The 24,200-nt window shown below is 38.4% G+C and overlaps 1 protein-coding gene across 1 annotated transcript; it reads left to right on the plus strand.

The window, feature by feature from the left end:
- The first annotated feature begins 727 nt into the window (after window positions 1-727).
- Window positions 728-23,909, plus strand: cers2b (ceramide synthase 2b). The gene is made up of 11 exons (XM_017681817.2): window positions 728-1,257; window positions 13,912-14,085; window positions 14,685-14,802; window positions 15,189-15,307; window positions 16,391-16,448; window positions 17,446-17,496; window positions 17,709-17,801; window positions 19,140-19,268; window positions 20,130-20,236; window positions 20,554-20,707; window positions 23,090-23,909. The coding sequence occupies exons 2-11, from the start codon at window positions 13,913-13,915 to the stop codon at window positions 23,243-23,245; spliced, it is 1,158 nt and encodes a 385-aa protein (XP_017537306.1). The 5' UTR covers window positions 728-1,257; window position 13,912; the 3' UTR covers window positions 23,246-23,909.
- The last annotated feature ends 291 nt before the right edge of the window (window positions 23,910-24,200 follow it).

Raw genomic sequence — 24,200 nt, forward strand, 5'->3', positions numbered from 1 at the left:
AATGCTCTTTAACAACCATGAGGTTAATGAAACTGTGTGATGTACACCGATCAAAAGTAATCAGTGCAAATATATCTATTTTTTCAGACTGTTAGATTTAAGTGGCGCTTGGGTGGTCGTTTGTCTAGAAACAGTTTAGAATAGAATAGAATTCAACTTTATTGTCATTGCGTATGTCGCAAGTACAAAGCAACGAAATGCAGTTTGCATCCATCCAGAAGTGCTTAGCAGAAATATAAATATGTATGTTACAAATGTACAGTAAGTATAGTATATACAGGTTATAAAATATGAGGGGGTATAGACATGAAGGGGGTTATACAGGTTATAAACAAGAATGTACAGGTTATAAATATGTAGGGGTATAAAGTACTATGAACTATGAATAAATATGAAGGGGTATAAAGTACTATGAACTATGAATAAATATGAAGGGGTATAAAGTACTGTGAACAGGTTATAAATATGAAGGGGGATAAGTATGTACTTATGAACAGGTAGAAAAGTTTAATATCGATTTTCAATAATTTTGTCATTATTAAAAAGTATAAATGTAATGTCAGGCACATTCATATTCACATTTTCCGATTGAGAGTCTGTATCAGCCATGTATTAGTCAAAGCCCAGCACTGTCGTGTATACCACGAAAAGGTTCGGCTCAGCTGAACAGGTCTAGTTCGATCTAACCGATCAGCTGAGAAGATCTAATTCAAAAGAACCGATTCGCTCAGGAATTGGACACCGCCAGTCCCGTCCTCCGAGCCTGCTGTGCTAACGGCTCACTTTTACATCAGAGAGAAAATAACGGAAAAGGCTGAAAATAAAGGGGAAAAGGGCGACCGCTGTTTTTAAAAGTAACGGTCTTTACCCGGGGAGAGTGAAGTAGCGTTAATGTTAGCTAGGTAAAGCCTCCCAGAGAAAGAGTAAAAGAGCAGCTAGGCTAACTTTCCAAACTCTTATTTTCTCGCTAACGGACAAACAACCCGGCGTTAGCCAAGCTAGCGCTACCGAAACTGGAAAAAGTGACATTCTTTGGCTTTTATACCGGAACGGAGATGAGTACGGGCGGTAGAGTCACTGAGACTCGACCGTGAAACCACTGAGCGAGCGGAGGAGCGAGAGAGCCGCGCTCCGGACCCGGACACCTGGGAACACTCAAACGGGCTTCAGCAGACTTTAACCGGCCATTTTCAGACGACTGTGTTTAAGAGAGTTTTTCTCCCAGAGTGGACCACCTACAGCAGAGTCGGGACTAAAGTGAGTAGCGGTACCACAGTAGCGGTTCCGTTATGTTATTAGTGGAGTATTGCTTTAACCTGTGTGTGTGTGTGTGTGTGTGTGTGTGTGTGTGTGTGTGTGTGTGTGTGTGTGTGTAACTTCAGTCCCTCAAACATTACTGCTTGAAAACGCAGTAAAACCTTTAGCTTAGCTAACCTAAGCTAAGCTAGCTAACTTAACAGCTGATTAATAGGGGAGTATGTCTGTCTATTGTAGTTACACGGCCCTTCAAACTGTTCACTTTAGACCCTGAATAATATGAGTTTGAACCGTATTTAACAAAATATAAAGTTTTATCAATCACTTCATAGATACATTTTATTTGTTATTAACTATTTATTATATAAATAGCGACATGGTACATACGATGGACGCTTTTCCTTTAAATATTCAGCTTAGCTGCTGAACAATAGGACATTTTAACATCTATAAGTCGAATTATGTGGTTGGTGTTGATGCTACTGCTGAATAACATGCGTAACAATTTAACAGTTATGTTAAAGGTGTAGTAAATGCATTTTTGGTTCATATAGTGGAGCCCCTGTCTCCTTAACCACAGTCCTATCAGAGAGAGCTACTTGGGTTCATATACTGAAGGATGTGGGTTTGTTTCCGTTCTTCATCCAGAGAGTGAAAAGCAGGACCCGCAGCAGTTTACACACCTACATGTTGGTAGTGATGGATCAGTTCATCCCACCACACTGAATATCCCACAGCTGTAATGCTTCACTAAGTGCAGAGGGGACACGGTTTAAAAATGAGCATGGCAAACGTTGATAATTTGGCAGTACTGCGTTATATCGGATATTATTTTCAGTGTTATTGTTGGATAATTAGGGATTTAAAAAATCTCTACACTAATATTGGCATGGTACCTGCTGTGTTTTACTCCCTGCATGAGCATAGGAGCTAAACCCATGTCCTCCAGTGAAAGGACCCCAAGCATGATGTTTGATGTTCCAGTGAACTAGGCTGGGCTACTAAACATTGCTCTTTGCTGCAAGACTGTGTAGACCACGTAGACAACTTTGGTTTGCTTTAACCCTCATACTAGGATGAATCATTTGTCCCATCTGCTTTAGAAGGAGACAAAGGCGTTGTGCATTCATTGTTGCAGGGATTATCTTGAATTCTATCAAAGTCAGGTTTGCATCTTTTACATTGAGCATTTGTCCCCAGATCATTAGATTACAATGTGCAAGAGGACGGATTATTCACAATTAATATGAATATAAATGGATTATAGGAACATGTCATGACTGATCGACCTATTATAAGCAGTGAACATGCTGCTGTTTGCACACACAAACTCTTCCTGAAGCTGTTGACTCAGCTGCCTTTAATACTAATAGTAAAGTCAACCCACCGCACTGTAATCGCTCAACCACATACAAATACACTCCTTCATAGTAATTACAGGTAAGCAAATGATTGAGGCAAAGGATCACAGGCATCTGTTCTGTTTGTCCGTGCCCCTGTGCTCTACAAATATTTGGTCCCACACACATATTTACTACAGATATGTATGGTATGAGTTTGTTAAGCTCTTGCTGCAGACACAAGTCAGATATGTTTGAAGTTGATATGTTTGTTGAGCATACTCCTGTTATCTTGAGTTGCTGATTGAATCATTTTAAACAATGCATTATAAACAATGACCACTTAGCTTTTTCTTCAGATTTTTCAAGTGTATAAACTACTCCTCAGTAATTCTCCTAGTCATTTGATATGGAGTTGTTTTTGTCAATATTGTCTTTTACAGCTACAGTAAGCTTGACCAAATACAGCTCTGTGTGGGGTCAGTTCATTCTTAAGTTAACTACAGACATAAACACAAAAAACATTTTCTTAATACACTGCTGGATTATGTTCTGCACATTTACTGCTGCGAGACCTTGACTGAATAGACTGAGTGGGACATGTTTATCGTATATACGTTTTATTTACAATTAAGAAACCTGCTTTAGTACCAAAAAAACGGTCAGGTGTTGCTTTAAAAAGTAACTACTTATTAAAAACTTTACATTAATATGAACATTGCTGTTGCAGTGACTGTGGTGGTTCTCCTCACCGAGCTGGTCCACCCTGATGTCACCCAGTGTAGGTTATGTCATTAAATTTTGTTTAGCAACTGCAGCCATAGCCTTTTAGTGTAACCCAGGTTACTGAAAACCCTATTTTATTTAAGACCTTATTTCATAGATCGATGTTAGTAAACTTAGTAGCCTGGATGCAGATAAGTCTCATTGTTTTGTATTAATGTTTTCAAATAGTTCAAATTAATTATCCTGACTTTTTTCTGCCATTAATCACAGCTATTATGGTGACCTTCATACGTTACTGATCAGATTCCTTAATCTAAATAGTTGTCATTCAGTTCTTCTGTGATAAGCAGCCTTTTCCAGTCCTCATTGCTTCAGAGCATTCAAAGACAGTTTGATAATCATCAAAGTGATCAGTTATCAATACATTAAACCTCTGAGAGTCTCACACAGGGTTCAGTTTCACCACTTTCAGATTACATAATAATTAGACTTTGTGTTTGTGTTAAAATGACGATGGACTGGATGTCTGTGTCTTTCACTCTGAAAAGTTCTGATGAGAGGCCTATGTAAGATGCTTAGCCTGCTGTGTTTGACCCCAACAAGATTGTTTTACTGAGAGGTTCCTCAGAACTGAAGTCTCAGAGCTTTATTGCCCTTTTTGAGCAGCAGCTGAAATGGGACAAGTGAATCAGACATGACTAACATGAGGCGTCATTAGCGCATGTGGGAACCTCAGAGATCTGCGAGTAAGCACAGTTGTAAATGGTTGTATGTGAGTCATCAGACTGGACAGCTGTCATGCTTGCAGTACAAAATGTGCCAGATAGTAATGCACAGACATTTACAGTATTTAAAGGCAGTTTGGATTAATACGTGAACAGAAGGTACAAATATATGTGATTGGAAAAAATACTTAACTTTAGTTGAAAAAATTAAGCATCATACAACTTGTAACTGAGCTGAATATTCATTTCATAATCTGATTTTAAAAAGACCCATACCTACTTTCTCACTATCTTTCATCCTGTAAGACTCACACATGTACACACACACACACACACACTCTCTCTCTCTCTCTCTCTCTCTCTCTCTCTCTCTCTCTCTCTCTCTCTCTCTGCAGTGATAGGTCAGGAGAGAATGGCCAGAGTGCTGTCGCATGACTGGTATAGCCTATCAGAGGGCAGGATACAGGCTGTCATTGGGGAAAGTGCTGGACTGAGCTGAAGTGTGGGCTGACAGCATTCTTATCTGAGTATGTGCACTCAGAAGAGTTTAGGGTCAGAACAGAAGACACAGAGAAGTTACTCATTTGTAAACTTATCTAAGGTTGGGACATTATGATGTATTCACTAAACTGTTGCATGAAGCATAGTTTTACTGAATTAACACTTTTCTACCAATGTTATACTGAATTGCTCTGGCTTAAAATGAGCAAATTAAACACTTTTTATTTAACAAAACATCACGATAAAGTATCAGCTGTCCCAAAGAATAGCTTAGCCAGTTTGCATTGAATTCCCTGTAGTTACTGAATAATAAGCTTGGGATGTTAAGGGAAGTCTTAAAGAGAAACGCTATCTCTTGTCCAGATTTAGCAGATTAACAGTAAATGTCTTCATCTTTCCATTCGTAGACATGCTAGGCACTTAAACTCTGTTATGTCCAACTCTCCGCTATATGATTAAAGCTGTACTTTAGATAAAACATTAGATAAGAATGCCATACAATGTGCATCAGCACAATATTTTTATGTCACGTCAGTCTCCCTCTTCAGAAAAATGGATTGGTGTTCATCAGAAGCAAACCACCTCTGGATTGCAGCAGGCAAATATTACTTTTGGGTTTATGACTCTATTGACTTTTATGTATGAGTCAGTTTGGCTCTCATCTAAGAAACATGTGAGCTCTCCAAGGGAAAGTCCTCTCTGCCATCAGTAACCTGCTCTGTGTGCTATTTTGTGCACTCTCTTTGGTTCATAAGGCACATGTTAGTGATTATACTGCAAACTAGACTAAGTAATAACTTGTCCTTTGCAAGCAAATGTGAACTGCAGGGCAGTAGTGCACTACAGCTGGTGAACTGTTGTGACTTTTTCCCTTATCTTTGGATGATTACATCGACCTAGTTCTCTCTCAGTGTTTGTAGGTTAATAGGTGATTACAGTGGTAGGCCTAAATTATGTCATGATGGTGAACTGAGGTTTCTAAGACAGTTCTGCCATGCCTCCTGCTAATAAAGGTCTTTCTTACCTACAGAAAAATTCTGAATAACCTGTTCTGAATTAATACCTGTAGTAAGCTTTAGGCCAGTGTGTGGGTAGTATAGGGACAGCAGTGTCTATAGTAGGGGTGTCAAACTGAACCACTAAAAGAGCCATATAAAAAAAATCTCAATGATTCCATGGGCCAGAGGACCCATGTTTTTATTTCATTTTCTGTAACTTAAACTGGCTAATTTTATTCAAAATATGGCAAAATGTGGATGGCAAAATATAGGCGCTTGTAGTAGACCTTGCAGTGTTACAAGAAAACTTGAACTGTTTAATAAAAATGGCCCCAGGATGTAGTTTTTTTTAAGTCTGCCTATTTTCTTGAAGTAGACGCATAGCACATTTTCTTTGCTACAAGTTCGTTCTTTTATTGGTGGACCAGTTTCTAACCTCCTGAAGTGAATTTGATGATATGACTAGTGTAGAACTGAGGCATAACCGCTGTCCCATAGATTGCTGTTGGGGAAGGGAATTGGAGGGCACATTGCATTGCATTGCAGTGCGTGCTGGGGATTGTAGTGTGGCGCAACGAAATGGGCTAACATTAGTAGACGTTTAAAATAGGATTAGGCGTTTTGTTAACATTGATTAGTCAAACACAGCTGTGTAATCTTGTCTGAAGTAGAGTATATTTTGTGTACCTGTTAGCAAGAGTTAGCACCAAGGAGATGCTCATACATGTGTGTGTGTGTGTGTGTGTGTGTGTGTGTGTGTGTGTGTGTGTGTGTGTGTGTGTGTGTGTGTGTGTAGACCGATCAGGCATAACATTATGACTGTTGTCCATTTTATCAGCTCCACTTACTATATTGGTGCACTTCGTAGTTCTACAAACTCCAGCAGCATTGCTGTGTCTGGTCCACTCGTACCAGCAGAACACACCACCACCACGTCAGTGTTACTGCAGTGCTGAGAGTGATCCACCACCCAAATAGTACCTGCTCTGTGAGGGTCCATGGGGGTCCTGACCAGTGAAGAACAGGGTAAAAGGGGCTAACAAAGTATCAGAGAAACAGATGGACTACAGTCTGTAACTGTAGAACTACAAAGTGCACCCATATAAGGTAAGTGGAGCTGTTAAAATGGACAATGAGCATAGAAACAAGGAGGTGCTCATAATGTTATGCCTGATCGGTGTATAATAAAACATAATATTTTTTAGACAAAGAGCATAGCTATTATCAAAATAAATTATTTTAAAAGCTGGATTGTATAAATATCAGCACTTATAAGTCAGTTTGGTTAGATAGAGTTGGTATTGGTGCTCCGTATTGGCCGATACATCTGGCCGATGACCAATAAGTAGGATGTACAGTAAGAAGTGGTTTCACTGCTTCCCTAACAGGTACTGTTGTTTGATGAAACAACAGGTCTGAGCTCCTGTCATTAATAAGTTGATCTTTGCTTGCATCACATCTTTCTCAGTAGGAAACTCCATTATGTAAAACAAATATAATTTTTACTGGATAAAGAGATTCTGCCTTGACTAAACTAAACAATTATCCGGACTGAAGACAAATTTAAAGAAAGGCATTATTTGAATAATTATTTTAAAAATACCCCTCTCCCACCACACCTTCCCAAAAAGCGGACTCTTAAGGTTACACGATGCTCCACACCACTCATCTCATGTACATGACAAGCCGCGTAAAAAGTGCAATTTGCATCTTACTGTTACTGTACTGTATTAAACCCAGATCCAGGCCACATATCCATAGTAGGTGACACATGGCTTGACATTTACACTAAAATCGTTAATCTAAAGTTTTAAAGGTTATATATACAACATATACATATATATGTAAAGACATAGTAGTGTAATGGCATGACAAGAAGTGATGTCACACCCCCTCTGTGTGTTGTAATCTCAGCTTCTCTGTTTTTTGTTTTCATAGCCGATCCGGCCACACGTGCATGTAAGTCCTGTCCTGTGAAAGCCCTCCTCACATTTTGTTTTGCCCTCCCCAGACAGTGACCGCCCACACAGCATTGTCCATGCGCCACTTAAAGTGGAACAAGAAAATTTGAGCAAGTGTAGGCACCAGAATGTAGTCTTAACTGCTGCACATTTTAAGGTGGAACAGGAAAATTCAAACAAAAAGCTGGTGAAAAAGATGCTGACTTTAGCTTAATTGAGAGCTGAAATACGTGGATGCTGATTCTGCTTTACAGATGGGTAACAGTAACTTTTTTGTCTTGTTTCACAGATCCAACAGGTCAGTGTTGTTTTGTCCTGTTTGCTAATGTATGTGATAGCAACTGGATAGCTTCACAGCAGCAATTGTAGTGACAGTTTGTTAACCCATGGCCTAGATAACAGTAGTTAAGTTACTTGCTGTGTCATTGTTTGGTATTTATAGAATGTTTGTGAAGGGTTTTATGGCCAAAAAAACGTTGTTCATGTCAGCAATGCACATCCATGAATTTGGGAGGCTGAGCTTCTGAAGCAGCACTGAAGGGAGAGGTGTATTATTTTTTATTTTTTTAGCTGTGTAGTTCAGTTGTCAACAGTCGTTCTCCAGAGTCGGATAGTGCACCTTTAAGTTAAACGGACAAACATTAAGCATCTTTTTCCTGAGCTATTACTAACCTAGTCACATTATTTCACCTCATGTCTTTTAGCTCATAAACAAGAAGTTTGTGAAGTGCTAATTAGCTGCTACTAAGCCTGGTAATTTAGTAAATTATATTGAAAAGCAGTAGTTTTACTAGTTTTACTTATTAAATTTATACAAGTAGTGTAAAATGAACTCCCACTTGATGTTTATCACCACCTTTCTGCAACACTACCTGTATGCCATAGCCATGCTTTGTGCTATCTGTAGGCCGGTGCCACACTTCTTGTCTAATGTGCAGTAGCCTTTAGACGGCTGCAGTAGTCCTTTTGTTTCATTATTTTCTTCTTTTTAACAAAGAAGACAAGAAACTGACCAAAACATTGACCATAATAACAGGCTCTTCACTGCTCTCTGGTGAAGTAGAGTTTGGACATCTCACAGTTCCTAAATATGAGAATATATAATATTAGAGAGAAGCTAAATTGCTTGTTAAAATTCTGATTTACTGTTTGATTTTTCCCTGCAATGCACTGGCGATCTGTCCAGGGTGTATCCTGCCTTTCGCCCAATTTCGCCCAACACTTACTCTGAAGTTTGATACATGCGTGCCCTGGACAGGCCTTTCTGCTAAAACAGCGATGTGGTGTAGGGTGAGGGTGAGTGTCTCGTGATGGATTCCAGTCCGTATCTGTGTGCGTGGGACAGAACAATGAAGCTAATGTTGCTAACCAAGCCTGTCCTCTCAGAGGGCTCATTGACAGGGAGAGTTCATACAACTATTCAGAGATCAGACTCTTTGCAGCCTTGTATGCAGGGAACTGTTAGATCCTAACTTCTTCCATTGATGAATATCCTTCTGTTAAAATTCCATAAACAAAGGCTGATCTCAAATCATTTTACCATGTTTGATTTGGTGAAAAAATGTAAAACAGAAAGAGCAAATAACCAATTCCAGATTGAGAAAGAGTAAAATGTCTGCCAAAACTGTGTGGTTCTTTAAATAGTCCAAATGCAGTATTTGTTGCTGATATGTGCAAGAGTTCATGCTTTTACAAAATCCTTCCAAAATTTTCTTCATTACATGGCTAAATAAATCATGGCTGGAGTGAAACATGCACTTATTTCACCAGCCTGTAGTAGGCTGGGTCTGCTTGGCCAATGGGGTGACCCAAGAGTGCAAGCAAGTGTTTAATGATTGAGAATAAGCCAGGGGCCAGAAAGGCGAGGCTACAGCGACTTCCACAGCATCTATCGTTCCTGATATAACGCAGGGCTCTGCACGAACACTTTGAAACAACTTCAAAAGCCTGGTGGTTTTGAACCTCCCTGACTGGACTTCATAATTCACTGTGGTTGGAAGAAAACCTCGTATCTCCAAAATGGTAACTTTACAAGAAGGAAGAAAACACAATTTATTTTTAAGGCAAGTCAGTGGAACCAGATTTTTTTTTATTTTGGGTCATTTTCTTAGTCCATTCATGATGAAATTTACATACAATGTAAAGGGCAACAGGTATTTTCAAATTATGTAAAATATTGAGAAACATCAAAAAATGGAGATACAGGTTTTTTTCTGACAACAGCAAGTTGTTTATTTATTGTTTATTTATTGTTTATTTATTTAAAAAATATTGAGAAAGTCTTAAGAGTTGACTTTGTTTCTGTATATTGGTGTAGAAGTTTATTAATGTACAAATGAAAAATAAACTCAGTTAACTGAGTTGGATAAATTAGTATTGATAAATTACTTCAGAAAAGAATTCTCTTAAATGTAACATTAGGACGTTAAAAATGAAGTGCTACAAATGCACAGTTGAACTGCGCACACACACTGGGAATGAAGGTTTGAAGAGCCAAGTTTAAACATGAAGTTTAAAATAGTAAATAAAGATTTTTGATATGCAAGTTCTTTCTAACACCGCACTGTGAATATTGAGAAACACAACATTAGAACTGTAGAATGGGAAGAGTGTGAATCTTATAGTCTCATAGTCTTATAGTTAGTGGCTTATATTTCAGTCTGAGTTTCTTATCTGTTTGTTTCAGAGAAAGAAGCATATAAATGGTACTGCAGCTGACTAAAGGCTTCACACACCATCGCAGAAAAACAACAATAAACAAACTCACACTCATTTCATACTTTACTTTCATAGTTTTGATGGCTTAAAACTTTCAGTATAATTTATCACATTTAGTGTCCACTGACTGTCTGGTTAACTTAAAGACTTTAAATTAATGCTAGGTCCCCTATTATGGATTTGTATTCTCGGTCTGGGTTTAATATACAATTATAAAAAAATAGAATAGAGTGGTGTCACTGTTTCTGTTATTTCTGTTCAAATCTGACTGAGATGCCTGTCCCTAGTATGCACACACACACATACACGCTCACATGTATAAACGTGAATGATCTTTTCAGATCTAGATGGGGATTACACGGTGCTGAATCTAACATGCAGAATTAGCGGTGTTTCACTCTTAAGTGAGATGCTGTTAAATTTTTCATAAAGCTCAGACATTACTCTGCCTGTTATGAGATTGCACAAGTTGTGCAATCATTGTGCAGATTTTCATCACTTTCCTGATCAGAACCATGTGACTGAATATGAGAAGGAAGTAAAACGACTGGGTGCCGATGAGGCCTAAAGAGCAACTTACTGATCTAAGATCAGCAACCAGTCTTCTCCAAAATATGTCACAACCAAGTGTTTCCTGCAATGAAGATGTAAGGCTCATGTTCTGCAACAGGAGGCTAACACACGTATAGAGGCGCACACTAACTCATTCACTCTTGCTTAAGACGTGTACCATACGTGATGACAAACACTCACCAGCTACACACACACACACACAAGCACCTCTGGCCCTGTGGAATATCATACACTCAGCTCAAGTACATCAAGCACACATAAACACAGCCTCTGCCAGTGTTTGATTCCATGTCTGATACTACTCACAGGTAGTGAAGAACATCCTGTGGAGCTGCCACAATTACTTGATTAAAAAAAAAAAAGGTTAAAATATATTTTTTCAATTAATCAGTTTAGTGATCAGTTGGAAATTTGAATTACAATTGCAGTATCCACAGATCATTATAAAGCTGTTCTTGGGAGCCTGTAAATTTCTACAGAAAGCTGTTAGCACTTAAGTTGTTTTTATGGGCATTCCAGAAAAAGAGGAAGCCCACACCAGCAGGATCACACTAATGCACATGTTTGTATTCCCATAGAAGTGGTACCACAATTTAGCGTTATCGTACTGGAGATACGCTCTAATTATAAAGTGACGGATTCTGCATTAAGCACTAATGTATAATGATATCGTTAGAATATATGGAAGCATGACACAAAGTATTTATAAAGATTTCTGGCTCAAAGAAGCATTCAGGACTTTTATAAATTTCTCAAGCTGCATTACATTGAGTTGTTTTAAAAGGTTTCTTTCTCAACAGAGTATTTTGGAGTCTTTGAAAAGCTCTATACAGTGTGTTATTATATTTGTAATTATCAAAATAATTGATAGATTATTTGATTACTAATATAGTGACAGGGCTAATATCCTGACCAGGACTCTGTAATGTGACACAGATCACAGCCCCTTGCTTTGTCTAAAGTGCACACACACACACAAAAGTAACAGAGCAATTTCACAGCAAAGCAGAATCACTGGCTGTGCATGTAACTCACCAGCCTGCATATAAGAGAAACTATGAATGTAAGAGAAACATCAGTGCATAAGCGCCCTCTTATTTATTAATGTTGTTGCAGAGTCTGGGGCAGCGTACTTACTGAATATGTCTCAGTAAAAATATAATTTTTCTGTTCCAAATAACCATTCTGTTGGAATATTGTGAGTTTATTTTGAGATCTTTACTTCTGATCCAGAAGAATTCCTGAAAACATGAGTTGATTATTTATTACTGATCCATTATTTGAAATCATTTGAATGTACTGATACAGAAGAATTGATTCCTAAGAACATGAGCATATTTAAATGTGCAGACCCAAAAAAATTGATTCATAAGAATGTGAAATTGTTTGAACATGCTGATCCAGAATCGATTGATAAGTATTTGCTTTGTCACAAGGAATTGAATTTTCTGAAAATAATCAGCCAACAAAAAATGATCAGCCTTTAATCTTTCAGGTAGTTATGATCTGCTGGTTGTGTTTGTGTGGTGTTACTGACTGCCATGCTCTGTGTGTGTGTGTGTGTGTGTGTGTGTGTGTGTGTGTGTGTGTGTGTGTGTGTGTGTGTGTGTGTGTGTGTGTGTGTGTGTGTGTGTGTGTGTGTGTGAGAGCTCTGCCAAATAGCTGTTTAAGAGCCAAGCCCATATACGAGACTAATTCGGCTGTGGCCAGAGATCTGCATCTAACAGCTGTAGAGAGGGAGAGAAAAGAGAAAGAGAACTGGGTGTGGTTCAGAGGGAAGGAGTGATTCAAAATATTGCGCTGAGCTATTTCTCTTCCTCCGCTTTGCTTCTCCCTGTTACTGTAACTCCCAGCACTTTTCTCATAAACATCGACTGATAGAAAGTGCTCTCTGCCCGGATAATAGTTTGTAGAGCGTTGCCAGAGTTAGACCTCATTACTGAACTTTCAGTTTGTGCTTTGTTAATTGAGGTACTATGTTAAAAATGAGCAGTGCTATCCCAATTATGCTATTCCACTATTGTAACGCAAAGTCTTAGGAAGAGCACTTTCATAACCCCTTTTTGAGTGCAATCAGAATGATGTCTTTCCCAGCTTTGGCAGCTTAAGTGTTTGTTATTGAAAGTGAGTAGTGTCTCATTAAACAGATAATAATAATGTGAAGATTGATCTAACTATCAAAATCGGCAACTGCGCAAAGGAATGTGCAGAAGCATTGTGAGGTTTTGTTGTGCCAGATTATGGAGGCTACAACTACAACTAGAAGGGCATGAATAGACTAAGAAAAAATGAGAAACAAAGATAAGGATGTTTATAATTCTTAAGTGATCAGATTAAAAGTTATTACAATGCAGTCTTTCTCAATCCAGTCTTTGGGGAACCCTACATGGTCTTAATACATCTACAGAAACTTCTCCAACGTATCTGAGCTTGGTCAGAATGCTCACAGCACATTATGGAACATTTAATAATTGATTAGACGACTCATTTTACAGCCTTCTAAGGTATCAGAATTGCAATATATCATAACATCTCTGTATAAAAAATGCACAAGGATTTCTTTCTTGTTGGATGCACAGTGTGAGCTCATTCAGGTGGGTTGTTTGGATCAGTAAGCGCTTATTACGAGAGTAACGATAAAGTACAACTAATGTGTAATTTCTTCTGGTAAAAGATAATAAAGATTAATATCTTTAATATTTTATTCCTTTGGAGTCATTTATATTTGTCACATAATGAATTTAATTTCCACCTTTGTCATGTAATTTTCCTTAAATATCAAATAAATGCAATAATAGCATTCATAAATTAGGTTATTTACTAAAAGACATAGCACATTACTGTGTTATCACACAGAAGTCAAAAACTTGGATTTGCTTACTTGTGAGGGAATCAGGTGCTTATTGAAGATTGATTTGTTTAATTCGAGTCTCAGCTGTGTCTTCACGTTCTCCTGCTGGAGCCATATGCTGGAAAAAGTGAAACTGAAAACTGAAAGTGAATTCATGATGCTTAAAGTAATATTATGCATCCATCTCTCTCTCTCTCTCTCTCTCTCTCTCTCTCTCTTTCTTTCTCTCTCTCTCTTTCTCTCTCTCTTCCTCTCTCTCAGTATGTTGGAGTGGTTGAGTGACATCTTCTGGCAGGAGCATCTCTGGTTTCCGGAGGGTTTAGGGTGGGCTGACCTGGAGGACCGGGATGGGCGGGTTTATGCCAAAGCACGGGATATGTGGGTTGTGCTGCCGATCACCCTGCTGTTCCTTGTGGTTCGTCAGATCTTCGAAAGGTGAGTCAGAGCACCAAGCCAATCTTTTCCCATCCTGAATTTCTATACCTAAATATTCACTAGCTTTGGAATAGAGAAGCGTATGAGCGATCACTGATCTGGTCTTTAGGCAGTTTTACCCTTCTTGCCAAAATATTATCTATTAAAAACTTGGTGTTTTTATTATTTGTATTCCTCTATTACATGAATTGTTTCTCCAGTGATTCGTATATTCAGTGTATTGTTTTTGTATTTTAAATAGTTCATTACATTAAGCAAAAAAACTAATTGTGATGCTTGATATGTTGCATCAAGATCAACATCTTTAACTGCAAGGAGTTAAGTTGTACTTACTCACTATGGTTATTTCTCCTGGTCCTCTGTATCTTGCATTAGGTGATTTTACCTCCGCCAGTAAGCTCATTTCTCTCCATTTGTCTGGTGGCACCTCAGCCCTCTTTCTTCCTACTGTTTCAGTGAATTAATGGCTCTTGGTGTTTTTATATGGATGTGGTTTACTGTTTATCCCTGAGTGTTCCTCTTTTTGATGTTCTATTCTTTAAAAAATTACTTTCTTTACTGCACATTTTTCATTTTCTTTGTAATGTGTGCATCTGTAGGACTGTTGCTACATATGTGGCCTCATTGCTGGGAATAAAGGAAACTGTACGAAGAAGAGCAGCGCACAACCCAACACTGGAGTCCTACTACAGCCACACAAGCAAATACCCAACACAGGTACCCAACTTTAGCCAGTACTACAGAGAGAAAGACTGAACAGTAGTTGGAGGTTGCACGTTGTCACCCTTAGCCACCTACCTACTCTGCAACAATTATGTAAAGACAAAAAAAAGGTTTTAAAAACATGTTATGTTTAGCCATCTCCAGAAAATTGCATTGGGTGGAAGTGCTGTGTAATGAATGAACGGTTCACTGTCTGTCTGATTTGTTTAAAAGAGACTGTAAGCAGAGGTGAGCAATATGACAAATCTCTCTCTCTCTCTCTCTTTCTCTCTCTCTCTCTCTCTTCTCTTTCTCTCTCTCTTTCTTTCTCCCTCTCTCTCTTTCTCTACCCCCCCCCCCCTCACTCTCTCTCTCTCTCTGTCTCTCTCTCTTTCTCTCAGAGTTCAGTAGAGAAGCTTTGTAAGCAGACTGGCTGTTCAGACAGGCAACTACAGCGCTGGTTCAGACGGCGGAGAAATCAAGACAGACCCAACCTTATGAAGAAGTTCCGTGAGGCCAGGTACACACACACACACACACACACACATGCATATGCACACACACAGTCTCTTTCAAACACAGCCTCTTTCAAACACATATACAAGCTTTCACATTTATTCTTTATCTGGACACCAGTGCGTGCACTGCATGTGTGTGAACTTGCGCACTAGTAGTCAGTTTCACAGAAAGAGAGAGAAAGACAGACAGAGGTTTAAGAAACTGCCTTATTTACTTAATTTGCTTCATGTGAATGAAATCGAAATTCCAGTGTCTGCCAGTATGCTTTGGAGCTTACAGCTTGCCTCAAAGTGACTTGTTGCAATGGAAAAAAGAAGGCGTAATGACTAAGAGTTAGCGTAGAGCAGCAAAGTTAACCCTAACCTGAAGAGAAACTTCATCATCGTCTATGACCGGCATGCAGTATGTTCTATACAGATTATGTCTCCTGGTGGTTAGCTGAATTATGAAAGTGCTGCTGGAATGATGGAAACACCTTATTTATAATTAGGAAAGCATGTGGACATGGCTTTTGAAATCACTTGCAGTCTGAGGTTTCTCCAGCAGGGAACGCTATCAGCATGCAAGTCTTCGCAAATCTGCGATAGACGAAGCTCATGAATGCAGTCTTTGCAGTAACATTTATTATAATGGCAGTAGTTCTCAAAAGATGTTGGGCTTCTCAGTATTGTGTTACTTAATTTGTGAGTGTGAGTTTTGTGAGTTAACGATTTTGATTAATATTAATAATTATTTTAATAATTAATAATAGGAAATATTATTGATAATTAATAATGATTTTTTTAAACTACAAAATGTCATGCGTATTAGTTCTATTTATTGCCCAGGCCTAGATGGCATTAGAGGTCAAACTCTGGTGTCTGATGATTTAATTTAGCCCAGTTCAAAATGCGCTTTTCTGACATGTATGATTTTCAACCATTTTACCACACAGCCACAGCTGTGGCATCAGAAACACATGAACATCTTGTGGAATTAAATTTTTATTTCATTTTGCACAGAAAATTAATTACAATCGGCAGTCTCTGCAAAGCCACAGAACGTTTTTTAACGAATGTATGTGTATGTGTGTTTTCTCTTACAGTTGGAGGTTTATGTTTTACCTTCTGGCCTTCATTTGTGGCCTAATTGCTCTCATTGATGTAAGTAATGGAACAGCTATCATGGTTTAGCTGATCTTTCTGTTTCTTCTTTCCGTCAAGAACATTAGAGCTGTACACTTGCATGGTAACACTGGTGCTAGCACGCTATGGTGCACAATAACAGTTGCACAAAACATAGTAGCACACACAGGATCACAGCTGAACAGGTTTTATTGTTCAGAAACATCCAAGATAAATCCAAGTGATGGAGACTGCTACTTTCAGATGAGCTAATACTAGAGCTAGTGTGCCGTGTTAGGTTGTCTTCATGAAGCCTTTGGTGGATTAGGTACCTTACCAGACAACACTGAGAGCACATTACCAAACACACACACACACACAAACACAAACATTATCTAAGCTGCTTATCCTTCTATGTCACGGGGGTCGCTGGAGCCAATCCCAGCTGTCATTGGGCAGAAGGCAGGACATTGGTAACAGAGAAGTATATTTTTATTGTTAATGGTTCTCACTACTGTCATCAAACATGGTTAGCCTAGCCACACAACCTCACATTCCTTAATTGTGTCCGTGCCACCACCTCCTGGACAACATGTTTTGTAGTAAAGGACATAATCTACAGTAAGTTGGGTTGTGTCTTGTTGCAGCACTCCGACTAGGTAGTAGTAATGATTATTTCTCTTGTTGGTTTAGCAAAACTCTGATCACACACATGCAATAGCATTAATTTATTGATTTATCTCTACACAGAATAGTTTTGTTGTCATAAATATGAGTAAAACTGTCAGCATTGCAGAGTCTACAACATCTGTAACCTCTTTTTCTTTCTTTCACTGTCTTACTATCTCTTTGCTCCCTCCTCCTCTCCTACCCTCCCCCTCTCTTTTTCTGCTAAACAAGGCATAATTTTGTGTATAATTTTTGTTATAATTTATGTGTGTATTTATGTGTAACATCTGCAAAGCACTAAATTTTCCATTTTCTCTCTCTCTCTCTCTCTCTCTCTCTCTCTTTCTCTCTCTTTCTCTCTCTGTAGAAGCCCTGGCTGTATGACTTGGAGGAAATGTGGACAGGATTCCCCACTCTGGTAAGTCCCCCCTCCCTCATTCCTGTTCTGAGCAACACTACAGGAATCTCATTGCTTACGTGACTCCTGCATTTGCTATGATACTCAGTGACTTCAGATTTCGCTCAGTTTAACCCTTAACATATTTTTCTGCCAAAGAATGTAAGGATATTAAATTTTATTCCCTGTTCTCTCTGTCTCTCTCTCTTTCTCTGTCTCTCTCTCTTTCTCAGACACTCCTGCCCTCTCAGTACTGGTACTACATGCTGGAGTTGAGCTTCTACTCCTCTCTTCTTTTCAGTGTGGCAACAGATGTGAAACGCAAAGTGAGTCTAACCCTTTTCTCTTAAAATTGTAGAGATATTATTGATTATTGTCATTGTTCTGTACTTTCAATTTACATTATATAATTATTTAAATGTAATTATAAATGTAAATGGTTTGGTTCTATGAGTCCATTCTGTTTTTTTTGTTTGTTTGTTTTTATTTTATGCAAGAGAAAAAAATACTTATTAGACTTATTAGATTTTCATTTTCATTCATTTATTCCTTTTATTTGCAACCAAAACTTAACAGTGGAAAAAAAATGGTACTACAGTACCTGCAGGGTTTATTTGAAGAGTTTCATTCCAAAATACTGTATAGGGTTTTTTAATGATTATGGATATACCAAGTTTTAAGAAGTATAACATATAAATACATTTTTATTTCTCTAAAATTGTGATTTTTGTCATAAATACAGCATGTGTGTGTATAAAAACCCATTCTCAGTAACATATATTGTGAAAAATAAGACAGCTCTTGAAAGTGGTCTATGATTTAATTGCATTTTTTTATTTCACAGAAATCATTAGGCTGTAAGATACAGAAGGTTCCCCTCTGGAAATAAACAAAATAAAATGATTTACTTGTATTATCTCTGGTGATATTGTTAACTTCTGAGGATTAATACATCACAACATACACTTTCTCAGTCACCAGAGTAATTACAGTTTTTTTTTTTTTTTTTTGATTGATTGTTTTTGAGTTTCAGCAGGGCAGTTTCAGCAGTTTCTCTTCATGTTGCAGTGAGCATTATCCTTTTGATGTAGTTTTTGTATTTTTGACAACTGTTGGTTTTATTTTGCGTTACTCTCAGACAATGAACATTGTTTATTTGTTAAAATGATTTCATTGCTAGTTTTTGTTTTAGTAATAGTTTCCATTACCAGTAATAACCCTGTCTCTCTCACACGCACACACACACACACACACCTGAACGTCATCTCACCTTCCCACAGTGCAGCTCATCCACAGCAGGCTGAACATATTTGCATCCCAGTCATGCCCAGTGTCATGGAATCGTATAGAGCTGGTTTTCAGAGCATTGCGTTATTCAAAATGGACTGAGACATCTGGCTCATTTGTGTCGGCAGTGTGTCAATTCCAGGTTCATCTGAGGTCAGGTGGTTCTCAACTGTGCTGCTGTTTTTTTCTCTTTCTTATCTCTAAATAGTCATTACTAATGTGGTTATTTCCAGAGCATAGTACATTACAGATAAATAAACAGCTAAACTGCCACTGGACCCTCATACAGCTCCAGATAACCTTCTCTCTCTTTCTCTCTCTCCCTCTCTCTCTCTCCCTCTCTCTTGCTCTCTCACACACATGTCTCTCTCCCTTAGGACTTCAAGGAGCAGATCATTCACCATGTTGCCACCATCACATTGATCAGTTTCTCCTGGTGTATGAACTACATCCGAGCTGGAACACTGATCATGTTTCTGCACGATTCCTCTGACTATCTGCTGGAGGTACACACACATACAAGCTTACTCAAAGAAAACTCACTCTGTCACACTCTGACACAAACTCAGTGATGCACAACTTCAACCACAACATACACAATAAAGAGGTGATATTTCCTGACTGGAGCCAAACATTCATTTTTCACTTGGTCTGGGAGGTGTGAACAAAATGCTTGTGTGAAAACACACAAAAAACACTTTCAAACGAGAGAAAAATGCTGAGCACAAATAGACGCTGAAGTCAGCATTTTACACAGCAATTCTTCTTTCTTTATGTCTCTTTGTCATGTCTTGGAGCCTGACATAAGTCCTGGCGCATGTTGAAATGTCTTATCATTGTTAAAATTAGCAGCATTCACACAAGTCTCTTATTGCTCTTTGGACATTTTGTAGGAGAGCTTGTCCAAAGCCAGTGTTTATGAGTGGTCATTAGTGGTTGCTTTTTCATAGAACAAGACGAACAGGTAAAACTAATTGTACAGTACTTGAGCCAAGTGCTTTTGCTGTAGTCATTATTAGTGTTTTGATATATAGATTGGACACTAAGATTTGACATTGACTCCTCCATTGATTCCTCCAGTACCTACAGTGAACTTTTTTCCTTTCCTTTGCTGCAAAAACCTTACACTGAGACCACATTTACCCTTCATCCCTTACCAGATTTACTATTTTTTAATAAATTGAATCTGAGGAAATTGTGGTATGTTGAAAATACAAAATGCTGAACAGAGCCATCTACTGGAAAATAAGTGCAGCAATCATCTGCTAGTGCTACCTACTGTACTGTATTTAAATTCTCTCTCTCTCTCTCTCTCTCTCTCTCTCTCTCTCTCTCTCTCTCTCTCTCTCTCTCTCTGTCTTTCTCAGTCAGCTAAAATGTTTAACTATGCTGGCTGGAGGAAGACTTGTAACTACATCTTCATTGTGTTTGCTGCATTCTTCATCATCACACGACTTGTCATCTTCCCCTTCCGGTATGAGTCACAATTCAAATTGCAAACACAATTCAATCCAATTTAATCCATTTCACTTCAGTGAGGCTGTAGTATGTGTATATATACACAGTGCAGTAGGGGAGTGAGTGAATCTCAGTATAACATGTACATACAGACACCCTTAATTAATATTCTTTTTCTGATATGCTAACTGACATTTCAGGTCATCTGTGTACACAGTTTGTGATTTTATTCTGATTGGCCTCATTTAACGTGAAGGTAATTACACCAAAATTGCAGAAGGTTTCAGTTTAATCTTTAAACCCTCTCTTTCTCTGTTTCTCTCTCTTTTTCAGGATCATGTACTGCACATGGGTGTACCCAATCACAATCTATCCTCCTTTCTTTGGATATTACTTCTTTAACAGCTTGATGCTGGTGCTGCAGTGTCTGCACATCTTCTGGGCCGTGCTCATCATCCGCATGGCACTACGCTTCCTTCCCAGAAACGTATGTCACTTTGTGGGTGTGTGTAGGGTTGCAAACTTTGGTGAAGTAACTGAAATTACATTTTTAGGTGGCTGGAGTGAACTAGGAGTGAGATTTAAAAGTTTGTATACACAAGTGCATAATCCTTGTTATTCTACAATGATACTCCTTTTAATCCCAGTTCATTAACATGTGGCTGTGAAGCCACTTTTAAACTAAAATGCAGTGCGAGCAGAAGGATCACGGAAAGCAACGTCCACATTACCTACCAGTTTGTCCAGTGATAAGATTTAGTTACTCCAGTGCTCAAGGCAGCAAACCACCTATCAGAAAAATGAAAACAAATATCCCAAAAACAAGTTATGATCATATTTTATAATAAACAGAAAGCATATTGTTTTTTATATTCTTGTTTTTGTATAAGTACAGGATTTCAAAAAACCTTGTAGTCCTTGACTGTGCATTTTAATCAGTGTACGGTGGGGTTAAAGTTCAGTGAATCTGAACTTTAACTACTGAACGCTGTGGGCTGGGTGGCACATATTTCACCATGGTGGGAAAAAAAAGGTTTTGCGATAGTGATTAGGTCAGACGCACCTACATGCTTAAAAGAGTAACATTACATGTTCTACATTTGAGGTTTTTTTAAATACAAATGTCTTTTTTTTGTCTATTACTTTGTCTCAGATCACTATAAACAGGCACTGTCATTAGTAAATGATTAAACAAAGTATTTTATACAAGGAGATGTGCATTTCTGACAGAAGCAGAGAGAACCCAAACGCTCCAGCTTCATGAAGCCGCTCCTCGTTCTGGGCAAAATCTCACCAAACATTGTTCTAAACGTTAGAAAATTTCCACTCTTTTAAATGTTATTCATATAGACTAGTGCAGGGGTCAGCAACATGCGGCTCTTTTATTGCCCTATTGTGGCACTACAGCAGAATTCAGTTTTTAGGTAAAAATAAAAGAATCCTCCTTTGCAATAAAATAAAGCTCTGCTGATCATTCAGCAGAGTTTTAACAGTAAATGGTCTTAAACACTGGAATTAATGTGTAACTGCTAATTCACCCTTTGACCCTGAAGTTCTGCACACAGACTGCTGGTCACTATAGCAATGCAAACAACAATCTTGCCTAGCTAGTAGCTAACAAAAGGCTAAAGAGAAATACGAACGTCAGTAATTTGGAGACCAGTTAACTTATTTGCATTCCACCTTAAATGGTGCAGCAGTAAGATCTTGGCACCTCAGGCACCATTTAAGGTGGAACTGGAAAGTTAGAACAAGAAGCTGGCGAATGAGAAGCATCTTCATCCTCATAAAAAATCAAATGTTGTGAGATGTTAAACAAGAAACTATTACACTTTCGTGAAAATGTATTCTGAATGTATCTGTCTCTGCCTCACTCTTGAGGCTACCACAATCACTGCTGCACTGCAATGGTAGCATGCCAGTTGTAGCATTGAGCATGTGACTGCCATAACCAGGCATATTTCCTTTTTTCATGACAGCACAGCACATGTAAAGCAAAACACATTTTAAACCAGAAGCAGAAACGGTCTGCCACACCACTAGTGTGTTCATACGTTGATCATTGTGACCTTTTAAACCAGCAAATGAACAGAATACCCCATGTGCCTTTTCAATTGTGAGCGACTGGTATAAAAACACAAGCTTTGCAGAAATGTTCTGCTTTGGTATAAAACAAGCTTGGCGTGAAACAAGTCTTGCAAGCCCGACCTCTGCCTATTGTCAGTGAGTCTTGTGCATTTTGTTGCTTAAACTGGCAAATACTGACTACTTTGACAGTTATGATGATGATATCAGAATCAGAGCGAGATCAGCAGGTAATTGCTTAAAAATATTTAATGTGGACAGATGTGTTGATTTAACTAAGATTCCAAACTGATTCAATGGTGACTCTCTTACATGAAGTTGGGATACTGTGTTTAAAATCTTGTAAACCTACAGAAATAAATTTATTAGTAATGCAATTCTGAGTAGATCCCACCCTGTACATCCTATATCAGTGCATCGTTGTTTGACATGCAAAATAACCACCCATTAATTGTCGTTTTCGTGTGATGGGTAGCAGTAGGTGAATTTTAAGTACGGGGCTACAACAAAAGCACTTCCGCAGGGAGCAAAGTAGTATGCAATGGAAAAGCACACAAGGAGATCTCATTTAATAGCTTAGTTTAAACCTGGTGCGTGGAAGTGCATACACATGGACATGTGAATAACCAATCAGAATGCAACTGACAAAATCTTCTCTCTGTGGGTAAAGCATCTGAGGCTGAGACTAGCATAAGCCTAGTTTTGTGCTGTTGTTTTATATTCAGCATATGTAATATGGATATTGTAACATCCCTAATTACTCCATTGTTTCTGTTGTCTCCAGGAGATTGTGGAAGATGAGAGGAGTGACAGAGAGGAGACTGATGACTCAGATGAAGAAGAAGAGGAAGAGCAGGAGAGAAATGGGGAGATAAAGAAGAACAGTCCGATTCAGAATGGTTACGTCAGACACAACAACAACCACCACAAAACGGAGTGATGTTTGGAGGAGAGAGAGGAGAGAGGTGGAAGAAAGCTTGAAAGAAGAGAATCAAAAACTGATGTACATCCTCACACAAGAGAGGGAGAGGAGTTGGAGAGAGAGAGACAGGAACTTCTTACAAATGTTGATGAACCATTTGTTCTCCCTTATTTGTACACTACAGAGTGAACATTCAGGCATCTCCTCACCACACACACAAACATACGCACTACACTACCAATACACACACAACTTGCAGTAACACTCCAACACATGCATACACAAACGTACACACGGATTACAGACAATATTGCTGCAGTGCCAAATTCACAGTGCAAAGTCACCTCTGAGAAAGAACTAGAGAAGAGAAACAGCAATGAAGACTTTTCAGTTTCCTTCAAAGCAAGTGCCTTATTGCTCCTCTTTATCTTAATTCTCTCATCCCGTTTTAAGTGCTAAACCTAAGTTCCCCTGAGTCAGCATCCTGTTTCTGCTTTTAGTATTTTAAATAAGGTTCTCACTTTGAGAAGGTCAGCTCTTTTTAAATCAGGATCTTACGGCTAATTACTGGTCATTGACCCTGTTCAATGTATGTAAATAAGTCTACAGCAAAAAAAAAAAGCATGATCAAAGTCAGCACCTGGATTGATAATTCCCAGATTAAAATGTTTTGGGACAAACAGAAGCAGTCATCATTTCTACTATATCCATTGCTTATAGCATCATTTTTTTAAAGACCAACCACAAATATGAAACAGGCCATTATGTGTATTTTAGAAAATACTATTGGTACAACTTTAGTTTTGAACGACAGGCTTGTACCAGATGTAATAACAAAATCTAATGAGAACCACTGCAGGTTTTGTTTCTAAATCAGAGGTTCCTGCTTCTCCTTTCTTCTGGAAATAAAACCTTCAGTGTTCCCAGTGCAAGTTAATATTACATTTTATTTCATTCACAGCACTGTTGAATA

This window comes from Pygocentrus nattereri, chromosome 3 (genome assembly GCF_015220715.1).
Source record: "Pygocentrus nattereri isolate fPygNat1 chromosome 3, fPygNat1.pri, whole genome shotgun sequence".
Taxonomy (NCBI): domain Eukaryota; kingdom Metazoa; phylum Chordata; class Actinopteri; order Characiformes; family Serrasalmidae; genus Pygocentrus; species Pygocentrus nattereri.